The 22,436-nt window shown below is 41.5% G+C and overlaps 2 protein-coding genes across 6 annotated transcripts in view; both read left to right on the top strand.

Moving 5' to 3' along the window:
• The window catches only part of LOC785500 (protein SPATA31F1), a 112,550-nt gene that overhangs the window by 47,433 nt on the left and 42,681 nt on the right, over window positions 1-22,436 (top strand). The window lies entirely within an intron of this gene.
• On the top strand, window positions 16,433-21,958 carry FAM205C (family with sequence similarity 205 member C). 5 transcript variants are annotated; one of them, XM_024995976.2, is made up of 5 exons: window positions 16,433-16,678; window positions 17,166-17,202; window positions 17,734-17,794; window positions 18,709-19,223; window positions 21,416-21,958. In XM_024995976.2, exons 1-5 carry the CDS (start codon window positions 16,535-16,537, stop codon window positions 21,874-21,876), a joined length of 1,218 nt encoding a protein of 405 aa, XP_024851744.1. In that variant the 5' UTR covers window positions 16,433-16,534; the 3' UTR covers window positions 21,877-21,958.

Raw genomic sequence — 22,436 nt, 5'->3', positions numbered from 1 at the left:
AGTCAGTTCTTTGTATCAAGTGGCCAAAGTATTGGAGTTTCAGCTTCAGCATCAGTCCTTCCAATGAATATTCAGGACTGATTTCCTTTAGGATTGACTGGTTTGATCTTGCAGTTCAAGGGACTCTCAGGAGTCTTTTCCAACACCACAGTTCAAAAGCATCAGTTCTTCAGCACTCAGCTTTCTTTATGGTCCAACTCTCACATCTGTATGTAACTACTGTAAAAAACTATAGCTTTGGCTATATGCACCTTTGTTGGCAAAGTAATGTCTCTGCTTTTTAATATACTGTCTAGGCTGGTCACAGCTTTTCTTCCAAGGAGCAAGTGTCTTTTAATTTCATGGCTGCAGTCACCATCTGCAGTGATTTTGGAGCCCCCCAAAATAAAGTCTGTCACTGTTCCACTGTTTTCCCATCTATTTCCCATGAAGTGATGGGACTGGATGCCATGATCTTCGTTTTCTCAATGTTGAGCTTTAAGCCAACTTCTTCAGTCTCCTCTTTCACTTTCATCAAGAGGCTCTTTAGTTCTTCTTTACTTTCTGCCATAAGGGTGATGTCATCTGCATATCTGAGGTTATTGATATTTCTCCCAGCAATCTTGATTTCAGCTTGTGCTTCATCCAGCCTGGCATTTCGCAGGATGTGCTCTGCATAGAAGTTAAATAATAAGCAGGGTGACAATATACAGCCTTGACGTACTCCTTTCCCAATTTGGAAAAATTGTTGTTTCATGTCCGGTTCTAACTGTTGCTTCCTGACCTGCATGCAGATTTCTCAGGAGGCAAGTAAGGTGGTCTGGTATTCCCATCTCTTGAAGAATTTTCCTCAGTTTTTTGTGATCCACACAGTCAAAGATAATTTGATTAGCCATTATAAAATACTATGACTTACTGAGAAGATACATACTCATTTTAAAGGCAAACTGAAAAATTAGAGGGTTCATTTGGTCTCAGTACCTACATTCATTTTTCACACTTAAGAGTTCAGAGCACAGTCCTATAGGACAGTGAAAGTCATCATCAGACACATTTATTTTAAGAGCTAGCACTACATGACACTGTGGTGGACAAAGAAGATGAAATGTTAGAAAAAGGAAATCTTCAGATCATAAAAGCTTAAATTGTGTATGATCCGAGATATCTCCCTGCACCTACCATACCATCCCTGGTTGTCATAGAGGCTGAACCATGTTCAAAAGAGGGACTTGGGCTAAGTAACCTTTTATAATTTGAGAGAATCCCTATAATCTTAGCTAGGAAAAAACTAAGGGAAAAAAGATCTATTATTTAAACATGTAGGTGTACTGTCTTTAAAAAATTTTTTTCCCCAGAAAACTCTATGAGTTCCAAGTTGGTAGAATAAGTGACCATTTCCGTCTCCCTGAAGCAGGAACCCTTAGCTGAGGTTGTCATTGACAGGTGGATCCACACCCACTCACCCATGTTACAAATGCTTTCATTCACGCACATACAAAATCATACAACTAGCCAAGAAAATCTAATCACAAGGCAAGATATCCCTACTGACTGCAAAACCAAGTCTATCTGTAAATACTCTTTCTTAGAGAATATTTTGGAGTAAGAGGTTTATGCCATCCATGTAGGGAGGTCACCTATAGAGGCTTTTTTTCTGGTGCTGTCTTAAATGCAGAATAAACAGTTGTCAAATCTACTAATTGCTGGCTTCTTGGAGACAGTGTTCAAAAGCTCTCTCAAATGATGGTGTACTCAAAGTAGAGACTAAAATACTAAGAGAGTGGGTGGTTTGACCAACCTCACAGAAAAGTTTAAATGGTGCTTGAGGACATCAAATATTGAGATTAGAACAAGAAAAGCAATAATATACAATTAAGAAGCTAAACTGGAGTTCAGATTTTATTTCAGACTTTGCTGTTTGCTTTATTTGATAAGGGACTTTGCTTTTTTTTTTTTTAATAAGAGACTCTAGTTGGTCATTAAGTCACATGCAGGACTCCATTTTCTGGAACCTTAGATAACATTAGGGATATGATAAATATTAAGAGCTCAGAAAATGAAATAGATGAGGAAAGCTAGAGTTCAGTAAATGATTATACTTTCTAAAATGCTTATGGATAAAACAGAGCAGTGGGCTTGCATGACATCATGCTAATAACCAAAAGTGATAGTCCTGGGTGGAGCATTTGCCAGTGCTAGGGGTTAGGTTCCAAGGCCTGCTAAGATGTGGAACTTATTGAGGCAGCAAGGAACAGGATGATTAGAGAGAATTATAAAGAAAGAAAAACAGAGAGTAAAGCTGAGAAGCCAAAAGCAGTTGAGATACACCTGGTGGCAGGATCAAGGTGGAAAACGAGAGAAACAAGACAAAAAAGCAGATACAGGTTTTTGTGTGACTAGAGGCTTTCATTTCACTTAAGTAAATACCTGGGACTGGGAACTGGGCTGTATGGCAAGTTTGTTAAATTTATAAGAAATCACTAAAATGTTTTCCAAAGTGACTGTAGCATTTTGCATTTCCAACAGCAGTGTTTGAGAAAGAGCACTTGTTCTACATCCTGATTAGCATTTGACAACATCAGTTTTTTGTTGTTTTGGTTTGGTTTTTAGGCATTCTATTAGATTTATATTAGTATCTCATTGTGGTTTTAATTTGCATTTTTCTCATGACTAATAATATTAAACATCTTTTTACGTGCTGATTTGTCATCTGTGTATCTCTTTGATTAGCTGTCCAAGGCTTTTGTCCATTACAAAAATTACAGATTATTTCCTGTTCCTCTGTAACCTTGCCAGCATTTTGTGTTGTCAGCGTTCTGGATTTTGGCCATTTTAATTGGTATGTAATGGTATCTCATTGGTTTAATTTGTATTTCCCTAATTACATATGATGTGGGGCATCTTTTCATATGCTTATTGCCATCTGTATATCTTCTTTTGCCCATTTTAAAATTGGGTTGTCTGTTTTATTACTGTGGAATTTTGAGAGTTCTTCATATATTTTGGATAAAGTCCTTTGTCAAATATCTGATTTGCAAATATTTTCTGCCAATTTGTGGCTTGTCTTTTTATTTTCTTAACAATATCTTTAAAAGAGCATAAGTTTAGAATTTTGATGAAGTACAACTTATCAATGTGTTCTTTTATGAATTTTGCTTAGATAGTATGTTTTAAGACTATTCCTCACTCAAAGTCTCTTGTATTTTCTTCTAAGAGTTTTAGTATTCTGCTTTACTTTTGGGTCTGTGATCAATCTTGAGTTAATATGAAGTGTGAGGTATAGTCAAGATTCAGTTGGTCTTTATTGGGTGTGTGTGCAAATGGATGTCCAATTATCCTGGCACCATTTGTTGAAAAGACTGTCATTTCTCCATTGAGTTGGCTTTTCACTTTGATCAAAAATCATTTGGCTATATATGTTTTGGGTTTATTTCTAGCCTCTCTATTTCAGGAATTGATTATTATTTTTTCCTTAAAGGGCCAAATGTTTGTTAAATAGTTTAGGCTCTGCAGGTCAAATGGTTTCTGTTGCAGCACTCAGCTCAGTTATGGTAGCATGAAAGCAACTATAGACAATATGTAAACAAATGGCTATGACTGTGAACATGACTGTATTCCATAAAACGTAATTTACAAAAACAGGCAATCAGTCAGATTTGGCCCACAGGCCTCAGTTTGCCAATCCCTGCCCTATTCTGTTCCATTGACTTTTGTGTCTCTCTTTTCTCCAGGACCACACTATTGGTTACTGTAGTAAGTCTTTAAATCATATGACATGAGTCTTTTACTCTTTTACTCTTCTTTTCTTTGTTTGGGGTATTCTACTTTCTTTGCCTTTCTATATGAATCTGTAAGAAATCCTTTTGGAAATATACATATCAATTCGGGAGAAAATTGAAACATTAACTAAATTAATTTTTCCCATCTTTGAACTTAATATGACTCTTTATTTGGGTCTTCCCTGATTTCTTTCATCAGCAATTTTTTCCATCAGCATTTTGTAATTTCCAAATATTTGGGGATTTTCCAGAAATCTTTCTAGTCACTAAATAATGACTTGCTGTTTAAGGCTTTTATGATCAGCTCTATGTAATTTGTTTTTTAAAAATTATTATTTTTTTGCTGTGCTGAGTCTTCATTGCTGCATGGGCTTTTCTTTAGTTGCAGAGAGTATGGTGGGGGGTACTTTCTAGTTGAGGTGCACGGGCTTCTCACTGCAGTGACTTCTCTTGTTTCAGAGCACGGGATCTAGGGCACGCAGGCTTCAGTAGTTGTGGCTCCCAGGCTCTAGAGCACTGACTCAGTAGTTTTGGTGCATGGGCTTAGTTTCTTCACAGCATGTGGGATCCCCTGGTGTTAGTCGCTCAGTCGTGTCTGACTCTTTGTGACCCTATGAACTGTAGCCTGCCAGGTCCCTCTGCCCATGGAATTTTCCAGGCAAGAATACTGGTGTGGGTTGCCATTTCTTTCTCCAGGGTATCTTCCCGGCGCAGGGATTGAACCAGGGTTTCCTGCATTGCAGGCAGATTCTTTACTGTGTAAGCCACCAGGGAAGCCCCCAGGACCCCCAGGACTAGGGATTAAACCCATGTCTCCTGTATTGGCAGGTGAATCCTTTATTGCTGAGCCACCAGAGAAGTCCACAACTTCAGTTTTTTAAAAAATTGCAAAAAAAAAAAAAATTGCTATTTTTTTTTTTTAAGGCCCAGAATATGGCCTATCTTGATGAATATTCCATGTGTGCACTTGAATGTGTATTCTGCTCCTGTTGGGTGGTGTGCTTTATAAATGTCATCTGGTCAAGTTGGTTGATAGTATTGTTCAGGTCTTCTCTATCTTTGCTAATTTTCCATCTACCTATTATAGAGAGAGGAGTGTTTAAATGGCCAGGTATATTTGTGGATTTGTCTCTGCTTCTTTTCTATCAGTTTTTGCTTCATATACTCTGGAGCTCTGGGTTCTTAGGAGCATATACATTTTAAATTGTTGTCTTCTTGGGTATTTGCTCCAATCTTCACCATATAATTTTCCTCTTTACTGCTGGTAATTTTCCTTATTCTGAAGTCTGCTTATTCTGACACTGTAAAAGCCAATCCAGTTTTTTTTCTGATTAGAGTTTGTACTATCTATCAAGTAGATTTCTTGAAACTATCATGTTGTATATAGTTTGGTCTTTTAAAAATTAAATGTGAGAATTTCTATGTTTTAATTGGTATGTATAGACCATTGGTATTTACCATGATAATTAAAATGGCTGGATTTAGTTGTGCATTATATCATTTTCCTGTTTTCTCTGTTGTTCCTCTTTTCCTCTTACCTGACCTCTTTTGGAATTTTTGCATATGAATGTTTTATTTTAATTTATTTATTGGTTTTTGACCATGTAGCTTTGCATCATTTTTTAGTGGTTGCCCCAGTGATTACAATTTACACACTTAGCTTTTACAGTCTATTTAGATTTAATATTTTATCACTTAAAACACAGGAGCCTTACAACCACAAATTTCCCTTTATCATGTCTCTTTATCAGTATCTTATGTATTACATCTATAAATACAGTATTGTAATTGTTGCTTTCAACATTCATAAGTATTTTAAAGTACTTAAGAGTAGAAAAATAGTCTGTTTTTCCTGACATTTACCCTTTCTGTTCTTCCTTGATTTCTTTTTTTTTTTTTCATTTTTTTCCCTAATTTTATTTTATTTTTAAACTTTACATAATTGTATTAGTTTTGCCAAATATCAGAATGAATCCGCCACAGGTATACATGTGTTCCCCATCCCGACCTTGATTTCTTAAGTTCCACATTTCTTTCTGGGATCATGTCTCTTCAGCCAAAAGAGCTTCCTTTAGCATTTCTTTCACAGCTGAAAGAAATACTAAAATTATCTTAGTTTTCTTTCTTATGAGAATGTTTCTAGTTCATCTTCATTTTTTAATACTTTTAAAATTAAGATATAGTTGATGTACAATGTAGTAAACTATAGGTGTACAACAGTGATTTATGTTTTAAGTCTCCGTTTATAGTTACTGTAAAATATTGGCTGTATTTCCTGTGTTATATAATATATCCTGTAGCTTTATTTGTACATAATAGTTTACACCTCTTAATCCTGTATTCCTATATTGCCCCTCCCCTCTTCCCTCTCCTTACTGGCAATCACTAGTTTGTTCTCTATATGTAAGTCTGTTTCCTTTTTGTTATATTTACTAGTTTGTTTTATTTTTTTTTAGATCCACACAATATTTACCTTTCTCTGTCTTATTTCACTTAGCATAAATACCCTCTAAATCCATCTTAAGGTTAGTCAAGTTAGTCATCTTAAGGTTAGTTGTTGTAAATGGCAAAATTTCATTCTCTTTTATGGTTGACTAGTATTCCATTGTATATATACCACATCTTCTTTATCCATTCATCTGTCAATGGACATTTAGGTTGCTTCCATATCTTGGCAATTGCAAATATTGCTGCTATGAACATTGGGGTGCATATTAGTGCATCTTCATTTTTGAAGGATATTTTAACTGGTTATAACATTGTGGATGTTTAACACTTTAAAGATGTTGTTACACCATCTTCTGGCCTGTGTGGTTTTTGATGAGAAATTCAGTCATTTGAACTGTAACAGTATTTTTCTCTCATTGTTTTCAAGATTTCTTTATCGTTGGTTTTAAGAAGCTTGATTATAATGTGTCTGGATATTATTTTCTTTTAATTTGTCCTGTTTGGGGCTCATTGAATGCTTTCAATTCAGAGATTTATGACGTGTTAAATTTGGGTGATTTTCAAGCCACTGAGCAACTTCACTTTCGCTTTTCACTTTCATGCATTGGAGAAGGAAATGGCAACCCACTCCAGTGTTCTTGCCTGGAGAATCCCAGGGACGGCGGAGCCTGGTGGGCTGCTGTCTGTGGAGTCGCACAGAGTTGGACATGACTGAAGTGACTTAGCAGCAGCAGGAGCAGCAAGCCATTGTTTCTGAAATTATTATGAAGTCCTTAGAATTCTAGAATTCATAAGGATATATTAGCTAAAATTATATTTCCAGATCCTTGACTAACCTTAGGAGCCTAATAATTAAGCAAATGACTAAGTTAATTAATAAACCATCTTTGGATACCAGAATTATATCTAAGAAACAGATGCAAAAATACTGCTCACTAAACATAATTTCGATTTACTCTCATTTCTTGGAATGGCAATATATTAAAAAATATGAAAAAATATGCAAATTCACTGGATTTATTTGCTACTTTAGTTTTCTTAAGATGATATGTAGTAGATGCCCTTGGAAAAACTAGCTAAATCATTCGTGCTTTTCTGTCTTCTAGTTTTCTCCCTATGTCTGGAGAAAAGAAAAGTTGGTTACTTAAAGATGATCTTTAATATAATTGGTTGACTATTCTAGGCATTTTTTCCCTGTTTCTTCAGTAGCTGGAACAGTGCTGTGGACATACACCAAAGCACACAGTTAAAATTTGTTGAATTGACTGTGGCAGTGACAGTGAAGATAAAACCTAAGATCAAATCTGAAATATCTTTAAAGATATTTTAGGGGTACCACATGAAGTACCCCTTTCCCAAATTAAAAACACTTGTTTTCTGGGGTGTGGGTGAAAGTGAAGTGAAAGTGAAGTCTGCTCAGTCGTATCTGACTCTGTGGCCCCATGGACTGTAGCCTACCAGGCTCCTCTGTCCATGAGAATCTCCAGGCAAAAATACTGGAGTGGGTTGCCATTTCCTTCTCCAGGGGATCTTCCTGACCCAGGTTGGGTCTCCCTGGGTCTCCTGCATTGCAGGCAGACTCTTTAACCTCTGAGCCAGGGTATGGTATTAGCTTTCTAAATTAGAGGAGAGGGGGAAAGCTTACAGAAAGACAAAATTCCAATAAAGAAATTACTAGGACTGGGAGCATAAGGAAAAAAGACACCAAAAGAAAAAAAAAAATCCAAGAAGAGGATTAAAATGGATAAAAGGAAGGACAAATGAAAAGATATTTGAAAAGACATTGAATGTGATGGATAAAAGATAGCATTTTGAGATGCTGTCCTTTACCAATAAATGTTTTATTATTAGAAAAAGAACTTCCAAGGATGATGGCACCATCAATTATCAACTATTTAAAATACTAATGATGGGTAGGATTCACATTTGAGCTTCAGACACAGATTTACCTCAACAACTTCTCATTCTCTTTCCCCTCTTCCTTCTCCTCCTCACCTCTACTCTTTCCTTCCCATCCCCCCAGGACTGCATGTGCACACACCCTCAAAGATCAGAAAATCTGTAGAGAAATGCACCCACACAGACATTTATACCTAGAGATACATATGGTCTGATTTAGGAGACCCATCTCCACAGTTCATGTCCACGTGATGCAGAAAAATACACGCACAAAGAGATATCCACAACCTTAGTTTCTACACAAAAACAACATGAAATCTAAACCTCACTTCATTAAGATCGAATATATACAGAATAAAATGTACCCAGAGTAAAATAAATATTTCAGAAATCCCTCTGTTATTTCCACATACCATTACACAGAGGTTCCAGCAGTTTTATGCATGCTAACTCCTGCATGTGGATCACTCTCTCTTTCCAGTTTCACGAATTAAAATCCTCTCTCTGCTTCAGGCAGCAAGTTAAATGCTGTTTTCTACATCATGAAGCTTTCCCAGATCACTTCAGCCAAAAATAATCCCTCTCCTCTTTGTAGGAGACTCATATAGCAGTTTATCTGTACCAGACACACTCTGAGCTATTTTGAGTATTTTTGTGTGTGCATGCGTGCTCAGTCATGTCCAACTCTTTGTGACCCCATGGACTGGAGCCCATCAGGCTCCTCTGTCCATGGAATTTTCCAGGCAAGAATACTGAAGTGGGTTGCCATTTCCTTCTCTGACTGTTATTTCCTACTTTCAAGTTATTGGGATTCACTTCTGAATAAACTTTTTTGCCTCCACCCAATGCTTTATTCTATAAACAGTCTGTAATAGATACTACTCTGAAACTCCAATACTTTGGCCACCTGATGCAAAGAACTGACTCATCTGAAAAGACCCTGATGCTGCGAAAGATTGAAGGCAGGAGGAGAAGGGTACGACAGAGGATGAGATGGATGGCATCACCGACTCAATGGACATGAGTTTGAGTAAACTCCAGGAGTTGGTGATGGACAGGGAGGCCTGGCGTGCTGCAGTCCATGGGGTAGCAAAGAGTTGGACATGACTGAGTGACTGAACTGACTCTGTACTAGTGGGAGAAACACAAGAGGAAGGCAGCTTGGGCTGAGAAGCAGTGGTGCTGCTCTCCCCTGTGAGAAGGCTGGGGATTGTTGTCACTGCAGGAGCCTGATGTTTAGAATGGCCCTCCCTACCTCTGCAGTTGGTCAGCAGGATGGAGAGTAACCATGAGAAATGGAAAGGAGGGAGAACTAGGAGCCAAGTATACTACTTTCCTCAGCTGTAAAGTAGAAAGACTACATCTTAACAGGGTTCTCTGAGCCAATTGGTCTCTTCAGGAAACCCACTGTATGTAAACTGAATTATCAACTATAATTAAATTGAAAAGAGTCTAAGGCATAAATCATCATGCTAATGTAGTAGTTTTCACTGGGAAATATAATTGCAAAGGACCTGGCGTACTCCCACCTGCTGGTCAGGTTATTCTCTTTATATAGGTTTATTTACTTTGAAAGTTACCTTCTAGTCAGAAGATACTGGATGAGGCTATAATCAAACCAGGAGTGTGAATGGGGCACTCAGATGCTAATGTCACTGGGCTGTGACAGCCTGATGCCTGAGGGGCATAACCGATGAGAAGTAGGTATGATCTGGATGACATTGGACACCTTTGGACCCAGACTTGCTCTTCGGCTCTTGTTTTAAGTTCCTTTTATTTATGGTGGCCCTTTTCAAAAATGACTGAACATGTGAGTAGACTGCACTTTCAAACATCTTATAATCATATGGTATGTCTGTATTCTCTCAGTTTGATTGGATTGAAGGTTGCAAGTCTTAGTGGAATTTAGAAACTAACTGTCCACCACTAAGTTGCTATATGACCTCAGACAAACGTTACTTTACTTACAGTTCAGTTGCTAAGTTGTGTCCGTCTCTTTGTGACCCCATGGACTGCAGCACACCAGGCCTTCCTGTCCATCGCCAACTCCTGGAGTTTACTCAAACTCGTGTTCATTGAGTTGGTGATGCCATCCAACCATCTCATCCTCTGTCATCCCCTTCTCCTCTTGCCTTCAATCTTTCCCAGCATCAGGGTCTTTTCAGATGAGTCAGTTCTTCGCATCACATGGCCAAAGTATTGGAGTTTCAGCTTCAGCATCAGTCCTTCCAATGAATATTCAGGACTCGTTTCCTTTAGGATGAACTGGTTTGATATTCTTGCAGTCCAAGGGACTCTCAAGAGTCTTCTCCAACACCACAGTTCAAAAGCATCAATTCTTCGGCGCTCAGCTTTCTTTATAGTCCAATTCTCACATCCATACATGACTACTAGAAAAACCATAGCTTTGACTAGACAGACCTTTGTTGGCAAAGTAATGTCTCTGCTTTTTATTATGCTGTCTAGATTGGTCATAGCTTTTCTTCCAGGGAGCAAGTGTCTTTTAATTTCATGGCTGCAGTCACCATCTGCAGTAACTTTACTTATGGGTGACTCAGTTTCCTCATATATAACTTGGGATAATAATACCTGGGTCTGGGTTGATGATAAAGACTGAATGATGTGATGTGTAAAGGGCCTGACACATAGTAATTTTTCTCTGTCAGGATTGATTCTCCTTTCTTCCTTGTGTTCCTGAATTCTTAACTTCTGTTTATAGACCACTGTCTAAGTTAGGTCATGACCAGAGATGGTCAAACTCATCTATTATAGGAGGAATTTTTTAATAAAGTTGCTTTAAATTTGACACAACAATCCCACTTTTGGTTATGTACCTGAAAGAAAATCACTATCTCTCAGAGATATCTGAACACCCATGCCCATTGCAGTATTATTTTTAATAACCAAGACTTGGAACAATCTAAGCATCTGTTGGCAGTGAATGGATATAGAATATGATATCATGGAATATTTCTCAGCCATAAAAAAGAAGGAAATCCTGCCATTTGCAACAATACAGATGGCCCTTAACAGCATTATGCTGAGTGAACTATATCTCAAGACAGAGAATGACAAATACTATATGATCTTAGTTATGTATGGAATCTAAAAATAAATGACCAAACTCGTTCAGAGAATAGATCGGTGGTCAGGGAGAGGGAGTGGGGGAAATGGATGAAGACGATCAAGAGGTACAGAATTCGTTATAAGATTAATAAGTTCTGATGTATGTATAGTGTGATGACTGTAGTTAATGATATTATGTGTTTGAGAGTTGCCAAGAGTAGATCTTAAAAGTTCTTCAGTTCAGTCGCTCAGTCGTGTCCGACTCTTTGCGACCCCATGAACCACAGCACGGCAAGCCTCCCTGTCCATCACCAACTCCCAGAGTTCACTCAAACTCACATCCATTGAGTCAGTGATGCCATCCAGCCATCTCATCCTCTGTCGTCCCCTTCTCCTCCTGCCCCCATTCCCTCCCAGCATCAGTGTCTTTTCCAATGAGTCAACTCTTCGCATGAGGTGGCCAAAGTACTGGAGTTTCAGCTTTAGCATCATTCCTTCCAAAGAAATCCCAGGACTGATCTCCTTTAGAATGGACTGGTTGGATCTCCATGCAGTCCAAGGGACTCTCAAGAGTCTTCTCCAACACCACAGTTCAAAAGCATTAATTCTTCAGTGCTCAGCTTTCTTCACAGTCCAGCTCTCACATCCATACATGACCACAAGAAAAACCATAGCCTTGACTAGATGGACCTTTGTTGGCACAGTATTGTCTCTGCTTTTGAATATGCTGTCTAGGTTGGTCATAACTTTCCTTCCAAGGAGTAAGCGTCTTTTAATTTCATGGCTGCAGTCACCATCTGCAGTGATTTTGGAGCCCCCCAAAATAAAGTCTGACACTGTTTCCACTGTTTCCCCATCTATTTCCCATAAAGTGATGGGACCAGATGCCATGATCTTCATTTTCTGAATGTTGAGCTTTAAGCCAACTTTTTCACTCTCCTCTTTCACTTTCATCAATAAAGGGGCTTTTGAGTTCCTCTTCACTTTCTGCCATAAGGGTGGTATCATCTGCATAGCTGAGGTTATTGATATTTCTCCCGGCAATCTTGATTCCAACTTGTGCTTCTTCCAGCCCAGCGTTTCTCATGATGTACTCTGCATATAAGTTAAATAAGCAGGGTGACAATATACAGCCTTGACGTACTCTTTTTCCTATTTGGAACCAGTCTGTTGTTCTATATCCAGTTCTAACTGTTGCTTCCTGACCTGGATATATTACAGGAAAAAAAATCTAAGTGAGGTGATGAACATTACCTAAACTTATTGTGGTAACCAGTTCACAGCGCCTGCATATAACAAATCATTATATTGTTTACCTCACCGTAAACTCATAGTGTTATGTGCCAGTTGTATATCAGTGAAACTGGGGTAGGAGGAAGCACTGTTGTTCTCTGCAGTCCCGTTGCTCCCAAATGCACACCCAAAGCCCGGTGTTTGTTGCTTGAAAATTATTTTGACATTTATTGAAAATTGAATACATAGGTTACAAGACCCTGCTTGTAGAGATTCTGATTCATTAAGTCTGGCGTGAGGCCAGGAAATCTATATTTTGATAAGCCTCCCAGTAATTTTGATGTAAGGCCAGGATTGGGAGGCAGTGCAACAGATGGCCGTTTAAAGTTTCTGTCACAGAATCCTTGGGACACGTTGGGTAGGCAAGTGCTGCCCTCTGGTGCCTCTATCATTTTACTACACTTCTGCATAGCAAAGTGACTGCTGTGGAGCGCTGGTCTTCTTGTCTAACTCCCTGTCCAACACTTGGGCATTAATAAAAATGCTAGTGTCTAAAAATGTTGCTTCTGAATGGCAGCAACTGTGCCTCTCTGTCCCCATCATGTGAGACATCTAAAGATGTTCACTAGTGTTTTCTGAGAATGAGACACAGCAAAGCTCCTTCATAAGGCTTGTGTGGAGGGACAAAATCACACTAGTGTCCTGTGAGGATTTTTCCTAATTGGGCTATGATATGACCCATGTTGCATGTGAATCAATAATCCCGAACAGTTTCCCGAAGAAATTCTACTGTTATAATTGTGGCACTATAGCGTTATTACGAGAGCAGGGTCCTGCTTTAGCAAGTTTTTTCGAAACAGACAAATCTGAATCCTTTGCAGTTGTGTACCCTCCACACAGGACTCTGTGTAGAGTCCACAGAGGCCTTTGATGTACTTCATCTCCCTTGTTTGCCATTCACAGTAAAGCATGTGGCAGGAAGGGCAAATGTGACTATCCATGTCCACATCATCAAAAATGACAGCGTGTTCATTACGCAAATATGCCTTTGTTTAGGAAGACGCTGATCCCTCTGTCGCATCCACACAAGCACCCTCTGTCAGTAGGTACCCGATCAATATATAAGCCTGTACTAAAGGTCTGGTCTGCAGAAAGGTATAAGGTTGTCTTCGGCTCTACCTCCTCATCTCTGAGATGGAAGAGCAAGGTCTGGGTAAGTTGCAGTAGAGGAGTCTGTAGCAGATGGTTTTAATGGCCTAGTGGGAGAACAGCGGCCATGGATTATCTTTAAGGTAAATAGTATACAGGTTGGAGCTGGTACCAAGTTTGCCAAGTTTGATAATTTTGTCTGGGGCAAAGAGGCTATTGGGAGACTGAGCGAAGTTGCAGCAGTAGCTTCAGGAAGCAGGAGTGGGTTGGGTAGGAGATGGAGTGTTGTGTGCACCTCCTCTTTGTCCTGTTGGTAACCCTGGGGTCCTGGGGATGTCTGAAAGTACGACACCTGACGCTGGACTTATAAGCCTGACAGAAGTTTGTTAATTACTTACATTCATAGCCCGGGGTTGGGGAGGACCCTGCGCACCACACAGTGCTACATTGGGTCAGGTTAACGGGAGACTGAGAGCGCTTGCAGCAGCACAGAGCAGGAAGCATGAACTTGGTTGGGGAGGAATAATGACAACTGTAAAAAATTCAAGTCACTTTTTAGGTATCTTGACTTGCTGCTAAAAAGCCGATGCAAGCTGCTTTTTAACTAATTATTAATAACCTGTCATTCGGGCTTCCTGGGTGGCTCAGATGGTAAAGAATCCACCTGCAATGCAGGAGACCTGCATTTGATTCCTGGGGGGAAGATCCCCTGGAGGAGGGAATGGCAACCAATTCCAGTATTCTTGCCTGGAGAATTCCATGGACAGAGGAGCCTGGCAGGCTACAGTCCATGGGGCTGCAAAGAATCGGACACGACTGAGCGACTAACACATATACACAACCTGTCATTCAGTTCTCTTTAATTGGAAATGTCTTCTCATTCCTATATTACAGAATTTACAAGTTTAGGAAAAATTTTGAAATGGTTCAAATTCATCCCATTTTCAGGATGAGACTCTTCTTAAATTATCTTAAATTTAAGGATCTATTTTATTTTGATTTTCTTCTGTAAAAAAGGACATTGAAGAAAAATATTCAGTAATCTGTTTCTTTGCCAAATTATTTTCAGAATATTCTTCCTTATAGATAGCAAAAAAATTCCTCATGCCAATGACTGGTTTTTTTTTAAAATTGTGGTAAAATATATACAACATGAACTTTATTCTTTTAACCACTTTTAAGTGTACATCAGTGACATTAAGTACATTCCCAGTGCTGTGCAGCCATCACCACTGTCCATTTTCAGAACCTTTTCATCATCTCATATGGAAATTTCGTACCCATTAAATAACACCTTACACCCTTCTTTCCAAGCTCCTAGTAATGCTGGTTCTTGTTTCAACCCTTTTTTAAAATTTTTGGCTGTGCTGGGTCTTCGTTGCTGTGCACAAAGCAACAAAGTTTGTCTAGTTGTGGCGAGCAGGGTCTATTCTCTAGTTGTGGTGTGCAGGCTTCTCACTGTGGTGGTTTTTCTTGTTGTGGAGCATGGGCTCTAGAGCACTCAGTAGTTGCAATTATTGGGCTCTAGAGCATGGGCTCAGTAGTTGTGGTACATGGGCTTAGTTGCCTCCTGACATATGGAATCTTCCCGGACCAGGGATTGAACTCATGTCCCTGCATTGGCAGGCAAATTCTCAACCACTGGACCACCAGGAAAGTCCTGATTCAACTCTTAATAAGGTGGGTTTTTGATTGTGAATTAGTTTTTGTGTTTGAAACTAGATTTTTTAACTGACTTGAGAGCAGGCAGGTAATATAACTCAAATGTCTTTGTACCTTTGAGACTGGGCAGCTTAAGGATGAACACAGATTGTTGGCTCACCACATCTGTTCAGTGGTAGATTGAATGCTGGAGGAAGGACCAAATAGCCTCTTCAGAGATTTTGAGCCTGAGAATTTGGGGGCTATGGGACCATTCTCATCAGGGCAAGAATTTCTTAGGAAATTCAGAAATCCTGGAGTCTTAGAGGCATATCACAATGTTGACAGGGATCATGAAGTTAACATTAATATGTAAATCAGTGGACATGGGGATGGTGGGTACTAAGAATGAGCAGAAAAAAGCTTGACCTGCCTAAAGGTGTTCAGATTCAGATTTTCATAAACATTTCAGCCAACCACTCCAGCCATGGTGGATTCAACCCAAGAGCCCAAGTTTGTGGTCCTTAGTCTTGCCAGTAACTCACCTCAATGAGTGGATACTCCACAGGATACTACTGAGAGTTGTAAAGGCCATTCTGGAAAACCAAGCTCCAGAAGTGAGCCTCAATCATGTTCCTCCTTGGAAGGCACTGTTTACAGTTTCTTCTTGTCCATCAAAAGCTTGATCACACAGACTGGGAGCACTCCTTTAACTCAGAAAGTTGTTTAAAAGAACAGAAGCTATGTCCTTTTCTTGCCACAATAATTACAGTCCTTTTCATGACTGCCCACCTATTGCCTGTGACATCAAACTTCACTGTCCAAGACTTAATAGGATAATGTATACACTGTCCTCTTGTGTGTTTCCTAGTTATCTTCTCAGAACAGTGATATATATAGTTCATGGAGTTTGTCTGACCAATCCACTATCTCTCTTTTAGGGCACACAGTGTACATAAAGACTCAGTTATCTGGGGATAGATGCCAGACTGTTATCTGAGAGCTGAAGGCTGAGCCATCAGGATAGAGAGAATAGAGAGGGCATGAAGGAGTATTTGCTTCCTGTGACTTGGAATCTTTAGGCTCAGGCTCTGCAACCCATGTAGTCAACCAGACACCCTCACCTTAACACTGTGTCACATGAGCTTCTCCTAGACAAATAAAGGTCTGTGATGCCATGCATGACTTAGGAAACAGGAGGGCTTTGTGATGCAGTCTGCTGGTTTGGTTCTATGCTCTGTGAGGCAGAGACAATAGGTCTAGGATTTGGAGGTGTTAGGTTCTAAGACCCTTAAAGCCTAGGAAGCCTAGGAAGAGGGATGGCTAGTAAGGTTTAGATTATGTTGAGCCCTACTTTTATTTTGTGGGATGTTGGATATCCCTTTTACACTTATGGCTCCATCATTATTATTGCATTAATTATTTGGCAAGTGAAAAAGAACCACCGAGGTTTAAAGTTGGGACCTAACAGGAACTGCTGCCGGGTAGGGAAACACTATGACCATGACTGAACCAATTACACCTCAGACAAGGTTTTATCCCTTCACTGTTTCTCATTACCCTTACCCCTGCTTTTTTTTTTTTTTTTAATGGAGGAAGTTTCCTGACTGGATCCCAGTACACCTTCAGATTTGGGCGATCCTTTCAGCTGGTGGATTTTTAGAGCCTTGGATGGCTAAAGTCCTTTGTCTACTAGACCACCCGTCCTTTATTCCATTTTCCCCTTTCTCTCGTCTTATTCTGATTTCCCACAGAACTTGTTCAGGGAATGGGGGTGGAGGTATGGAGTGTGAAGAGGTTTGAAATGAATCAGAAATAAGAAGAGAAAGGAAATGATGGGGTGAAAAAGGTAGAGCAGGGAAAAAGGTAGCAGAATGTGTAGAATTGAAGCAGAAGAAGTTTGGGAAATATTTGCAGGTTTTGTCCCAGTTTAGACACTTCACACTCTATTTTGTCTTTAAGCGTCACCAGAAAGTCAAACAAAGGGCTAAAGAGAAAACACCAAGAGGTAAAGTCCCAGTCTCTGCTCTGACTTCCCTCCCCTGGGGGTGAGACTTGCATGGACCCTGGCCCTCAGTGACCCCTGGTGCCAGGCGCTGGGTGCTCTAACCATTGCTCCAGTTCCCCAAGTTGACAGATCCTCCAAGAAGACTTTTTGGGTGGGAAATGAGAACCTGGGAATGTTCCAAAATTCTCCACCTTTCCCCTGGGAGTGAAGAGGAAGTAGGGGAGATGTCCTCAACTGTGTCATTTACTAGTTTTATGACCCAGTAGAGGTCATTTCATCTCCCAGTCTTGTTATCCATAAAATGGGCATCTGATGATGCTATCTCACTCATAGTGTGGTTGTGAAGGTAAATGAAAGTAGGTCTAGGAGAGCACATCATACCTGGTTAAGTTGTACCCAGATGTGCCCTCAGAGTGCTGACTGGGGAGGGGGGTTGTCTGCAGTCACCCGTCATTCAACTCCTTCAACCTCCTGTAGGATATCCCTGAATTCCTTCCTGTTCCGTGTAACGTTAGTCTCCTGGTTTATCAGCTAGGAGACATTCCCGGAAAGAAGCTGACAAGCCCTTGGAGCTGCTTTCGATCATGCGAAGGTGATCTCTTGCTCTTTGCAGTCTCCCACCTCCTAGTATGGCCTGTGGTAATTTCTGTGTTTGGCCTGCGGCAGGGTTGGGCAGAAGGAGAATGGCTGAGAGGGAGCCAGACACATGGAGCCTGGAGCCGTGGGTGAGAGTTGGTGGAGGAGAGGGTGGGGTCAGACGTCTCAGTGGAGAGGGGTCTTCCAGCTGTGCTCTGGGCTAGGCTCACAAAGGTGCTGGAAGTCAGGATTTGACAGAATTTAACGATGTGGGTTTTCTCCCAACCATGAGACAAGTTACCCAGTCAGGAGAATGGATAGTTAAGTGCATAAACAAGTCATCGTTTTCATATTCTCTTTACAGCCGCTCCCTTTCAAGGGCAGACCCCTGGACCCTGCTGACATTACCTCCTCTGGTTCTGTCTTCAGGAAGGCCAGTTCCTGGGACAACCCTCAGGCAGGAGCTTGTCATATTATTCCCTTCTTAAGAGCTCTGCAGAATGAGGAATTGACTCTTAAGAGATGTGTGCATCTAATCCCCAGAATGCAGAGCTCCCACAGGACTTCCGTGGCCCCAAGTGAGGCTGACTCCAGGTTCTACCTGGTGATATCTCTGGTGCTGCCCCATCAGCTAACCATTGGCTCCCCCACCTGCCTGGTTCCCTTCTCCTAACTCAGCTTCTCAGCACAGGTCAGCAGAGAGCTCACCCGCCTCCCAGTTTCTCAAGGCCCTGTGTTCCCACCAGTTGTCTGAGACCTTGTCCAGTTTAGCTAGCCCTAACCTGCTAAATGTTTCTGTAGAAAAGCAGTGGTAATAACAGCACCGGGGGTAGAAAGCAAGAGCTCATAGGTCTGTCTCAGGCCACACACTGGCAAAGAGGCAGATGTTACTGCGTTGGTAACAAATGATTGCCATGCTTCCCTTCCCAGCCAGGGCTGGCTTCCTCAGGAAGGGAGTGTGCGGCGGCTCCTGTGTGCAGACCCCTGCTGCCAAATCTGCAATTCTGTGGCTCTGGAGATTCAGCAGTTGATATCGGGTGAGACTACGCTGACCACCCCTACTTCTTCGGGGCCATCTCAGGGCTCCTCTTGCCTAGAGGTTTTGTCCATGTCTAGTCTCTCTTTTGATCAGAGTCAGGAGTCCCTGCCCTTCAAACAGCTTTCACTTCCATCAGCAACCCGCACAGTGTCACAACTAACAAATCAGAAATCTGTAACCCAGTCAGCTGCCAAGTCAGCCACTAAGCCAGCCACCAAGTCTGTCAGTGCAATCAGCATCCGCCAATACTGGGCTGGTCACCAGCAGCTAAGGCAGGAATGTCGAGGGCCAGAGTTGCCGTTGGACGCAGGAGCTCTGTCTTCTTCGAGCGTTGAAGAGCCTAGGATTCCTGTGAACCAGCATGTCAAGAAGAAGAGCAACTCTGAAGGTATTCTGAAGAAACAAGGTCAGTAGCCCTTGAAAATCTGATTCCCTTTCTTTCCCTGAACATCAAGCTCACAAACCTAAAATACCCCATTACCTTGATTCCCTTCGTCTAATGTTCCCGTCTCCCCCAGTCGCTGATATATCTTTAAGTATTTGTATGTAATGTATGCATTTCTATCTATGCCTGAGGATTCCCAAGATTTTGGAAGGTTCCTATGGCAGCTTATGTCATACCACCCCAAAATTTTCCAGTCCTGGGTGGAAACACTACCATTTCTTTCATCATGAATACTATCTCTAAGGCCTCTGTTGAAAAGATGGGCTTTTATTTCCCTTGACCTGAGGTTCATGGGAGGTAAGCCAGTCTACCCAAACTTTCTGTTTTTGAAGGATGCACTGTGGACCCTGTGCAAATATCACTGCAAAAAAATCCCAAACCCTATGATCCTGGCTCTATCCTCTTCCACATTTCAGTTTGTAAGTCGTCCGTGTCCACTGCTTGGGGGATTCACTGAGGCCTTAGTGTGCTGGCTGCAGCAGAAGACAGCTGTCTTTCCTTAGTTCCTCTTTTCTGCTCATTGAGTCCCTGGTCTATTCCTAAATGTCTTACCCCAAAAGGCGATCTTGATCTCTTTTTTTCCCCCCAATGATTTATTAATCTCCAGACTGTCTAAAATTTCCTCTACCTCAGTTAGACCCACGTTCTTCCCACTCTCCTGAATTTGGGCTTCTTCATTTTTCTATCAGCAAGCCTCTATTAATGTCCCATTTTTGACTCTGGTCAATTGTGAAGCCTTGCATTGGCACCTCCACTTCAGTGGCAGCTCCAGCTTCCATGGGGCTTGCTAGCTGTTGCCCAGAGATCTCTGTAGATGTAGCAAACCCTACAGCCTGAGTCCTGAGATGTGTTGAAGCCTGTCTCCTGAGACCCAGGGGCCTACCTGTTTGGAGAAGTCCATTTAAAAATCCTCAGGAGCCAAGGTAGTATTATTTTTATGGAGCATGTCCCGAGCTGCTGGAGTTCCACCTTTAGAAATGGTTTATTTGGCAATTTAATTTACCATTGCTGGGGTCTGCCCTAGAAGATACAGCAGTCCCTCCAGTTGCTCTTCTCCCCTGATGATCAGCAGCCTCTGTCCCAGGGCAGCATACTGACCAGTATGAGTGTCCCCTAGCCTGCAGACCTGGAGACCTGAGGGGATAGTGACATCTTCTGATCTGTTGTGGCCAGCAGGGCCAGCCCATAGTTGCTTGTCCAGGCCACGATGATGTTGTAGGGCCATCTTGATTAAAGATGTGAGAAAATCTGCTAGGGGGTTGTCCCTACACACATCTATTGGAACATCTGCAGTGGTTGGAACCTAAATCACTGGGTCCACAGAATTCCAAGGGCCCTGGAAGCAGCTCAGTTCCCTGCATCCCAGAAAATAAGCCTCTAGACACAGAGGCAGCAGTCAGTCCCAACACAGATCAGGAAGTGATACCCTGAATACTGTCAGGCCTGAACCTGCAGCAGTAAGCCTCACCAGATGCTGTTACCAATCACCTTGTTTAGATAACTCCCTGCAGTAGCAGGGAGAATAGGGACATAGGGAAATGCAAAGCTTCAGAGAACCACAGAGAAGGGGTGCAGTGCCAAATCTCTCTCCATCCAGAGAGAGCATTTGCTGTGCCAGGGTTCTAGTAGGACACTTTTAAGTTGAAACTCCAAGAGCCCCTGACTTCTCAAATGTATCTTCAGGATCTTTCTTAGGTAAAATTTTAGTTTGGCCAGGATGGTTGCCTTGAGTGAGTAGGGACTAGCAAGGTTCTATCTGGATCTGTAGAGCCACCATCTCCAAACTCTCAGCTTAGTGTCCCCTGTCCGTACCTTCACCAGCATCTCCCTTACCTTGAGTTCCTAGAGCATCCTCCAAGATTCCCTGGGACCAAAGGACTAGATGAGAATAGTCTGTAAGGCTGTTAGAACAAGGTGAATGACCTCACCCAAACAAGGATTCCTGCGAATGCCGTGTCTGGAAGTGTTCAGGGCTTAAAGGGCCAGACCTTATAGGACCAACTTGGTGTTCCACAGTTTGCATTTAAAAGGATCCACATATTTTTCAGATCCAGACTTTGCAGGGCCAAAATTTATAGGGCCACCCTTTCTAGGGGCAAGAGCTGCAGCGTCTGGTAAAGACAGCTCATACTTACAAGAGCCTATCCTTCCAGAAGCTGTAGAAGCCGACCTGGGAAATAAGCTGAAGCATTTTACACAGTGGATTAACCCTGACATGAAAGGTCAAGGGCGTAAGGAATGCATTCTCCGCTGTAAGGATGAGAAAGTGGCCAAAACCAAGACAAAAAAGGCTGAGAAGAGTCCACCTTCCACCAAACGCCCCATGAAGGGAGCTAAGTTGGAGAAGGAGGAGGGCTTCTTTGATGCCCTCCAGTGCCTGGACAGTGAGTTCCAGCGACAGTCCATGGAGTCCGTGAGGTCCAGCCAGTCCTGTTTCCTGCCCCTCTCCAGTGGCAGCTCCAAGCGCAGTCCTCTGCTGACTTGTGCCACTCAGCCAGAAAATCCATCCCATGTCTCAGTTTCCACCTCAGCAGAAGGTACTTGTCTACCCCAGGAGAGTACCCAGTCCAGGAAGAAGGAGCTCAGGGGTTCCCAGACTTCTGCATCCTCCTGAAAAGGCTGTCATCATCTCATTTCCATTAATATTCTGGTGTTCATTCCCTCTCTGAATAAACTCTATACCTTTAAGCAAAGAACCATGTGTTTGTGCCTCCTTGTTTTCAATGTGGTATGTGATGGAGAGAGTAGAGGAGTTAGATCGTACACCCCATATGGTATGGAGCTTAAACCCATTTCACAGGTAGGTAAGCATTCTGCCTGACTCTTTCAGCTCAGAAAGGAAGACCCATATCTAAGGTACACTGAAGGTAAAGATCATGCTTGACTTCTGTCCTGGCTTCCCTGCTGTCTTTGGGCCCCAGAGAAGCAAATTGTGCATGATGATAGTACAAGAAGTGATAGCTAGGAATCTAATGCATTTTTGGCACAGTTCATCGATAACTACTGTATATTCCCACAATCTGGAGGGAAGACTTTTAGAGGAGTGTTGCAGTGCTTCTTCTTTGAGGAGGTGCTTTGTGTTTATCAAAAGCACATAGCTAATATGACAGATGTCAGAAGCAAATTATAGAATCTCCCCTCTCTGCACCTTGTTGTTATTGATTGGATTTTAAG

This window comes from Bos taurus, chromosome 8 (assembly GCF_002263795.3).
Source record: "Bos taurus isolate L1 Dominette 01449 registration number 42190680 breed Hereford chromosome 8, ARS-UCD2.0, whole genome shotgun sequence".
Classification (NCBI taxonomy): Eukaryota; Metazoa; Chordata; class Mammalia; order Artiodactyla; family Bovidae; genus Bos; species Bos taurus.
This window is presented reverse-complemented; position numbering and strand designations above follow the sequence as displayed.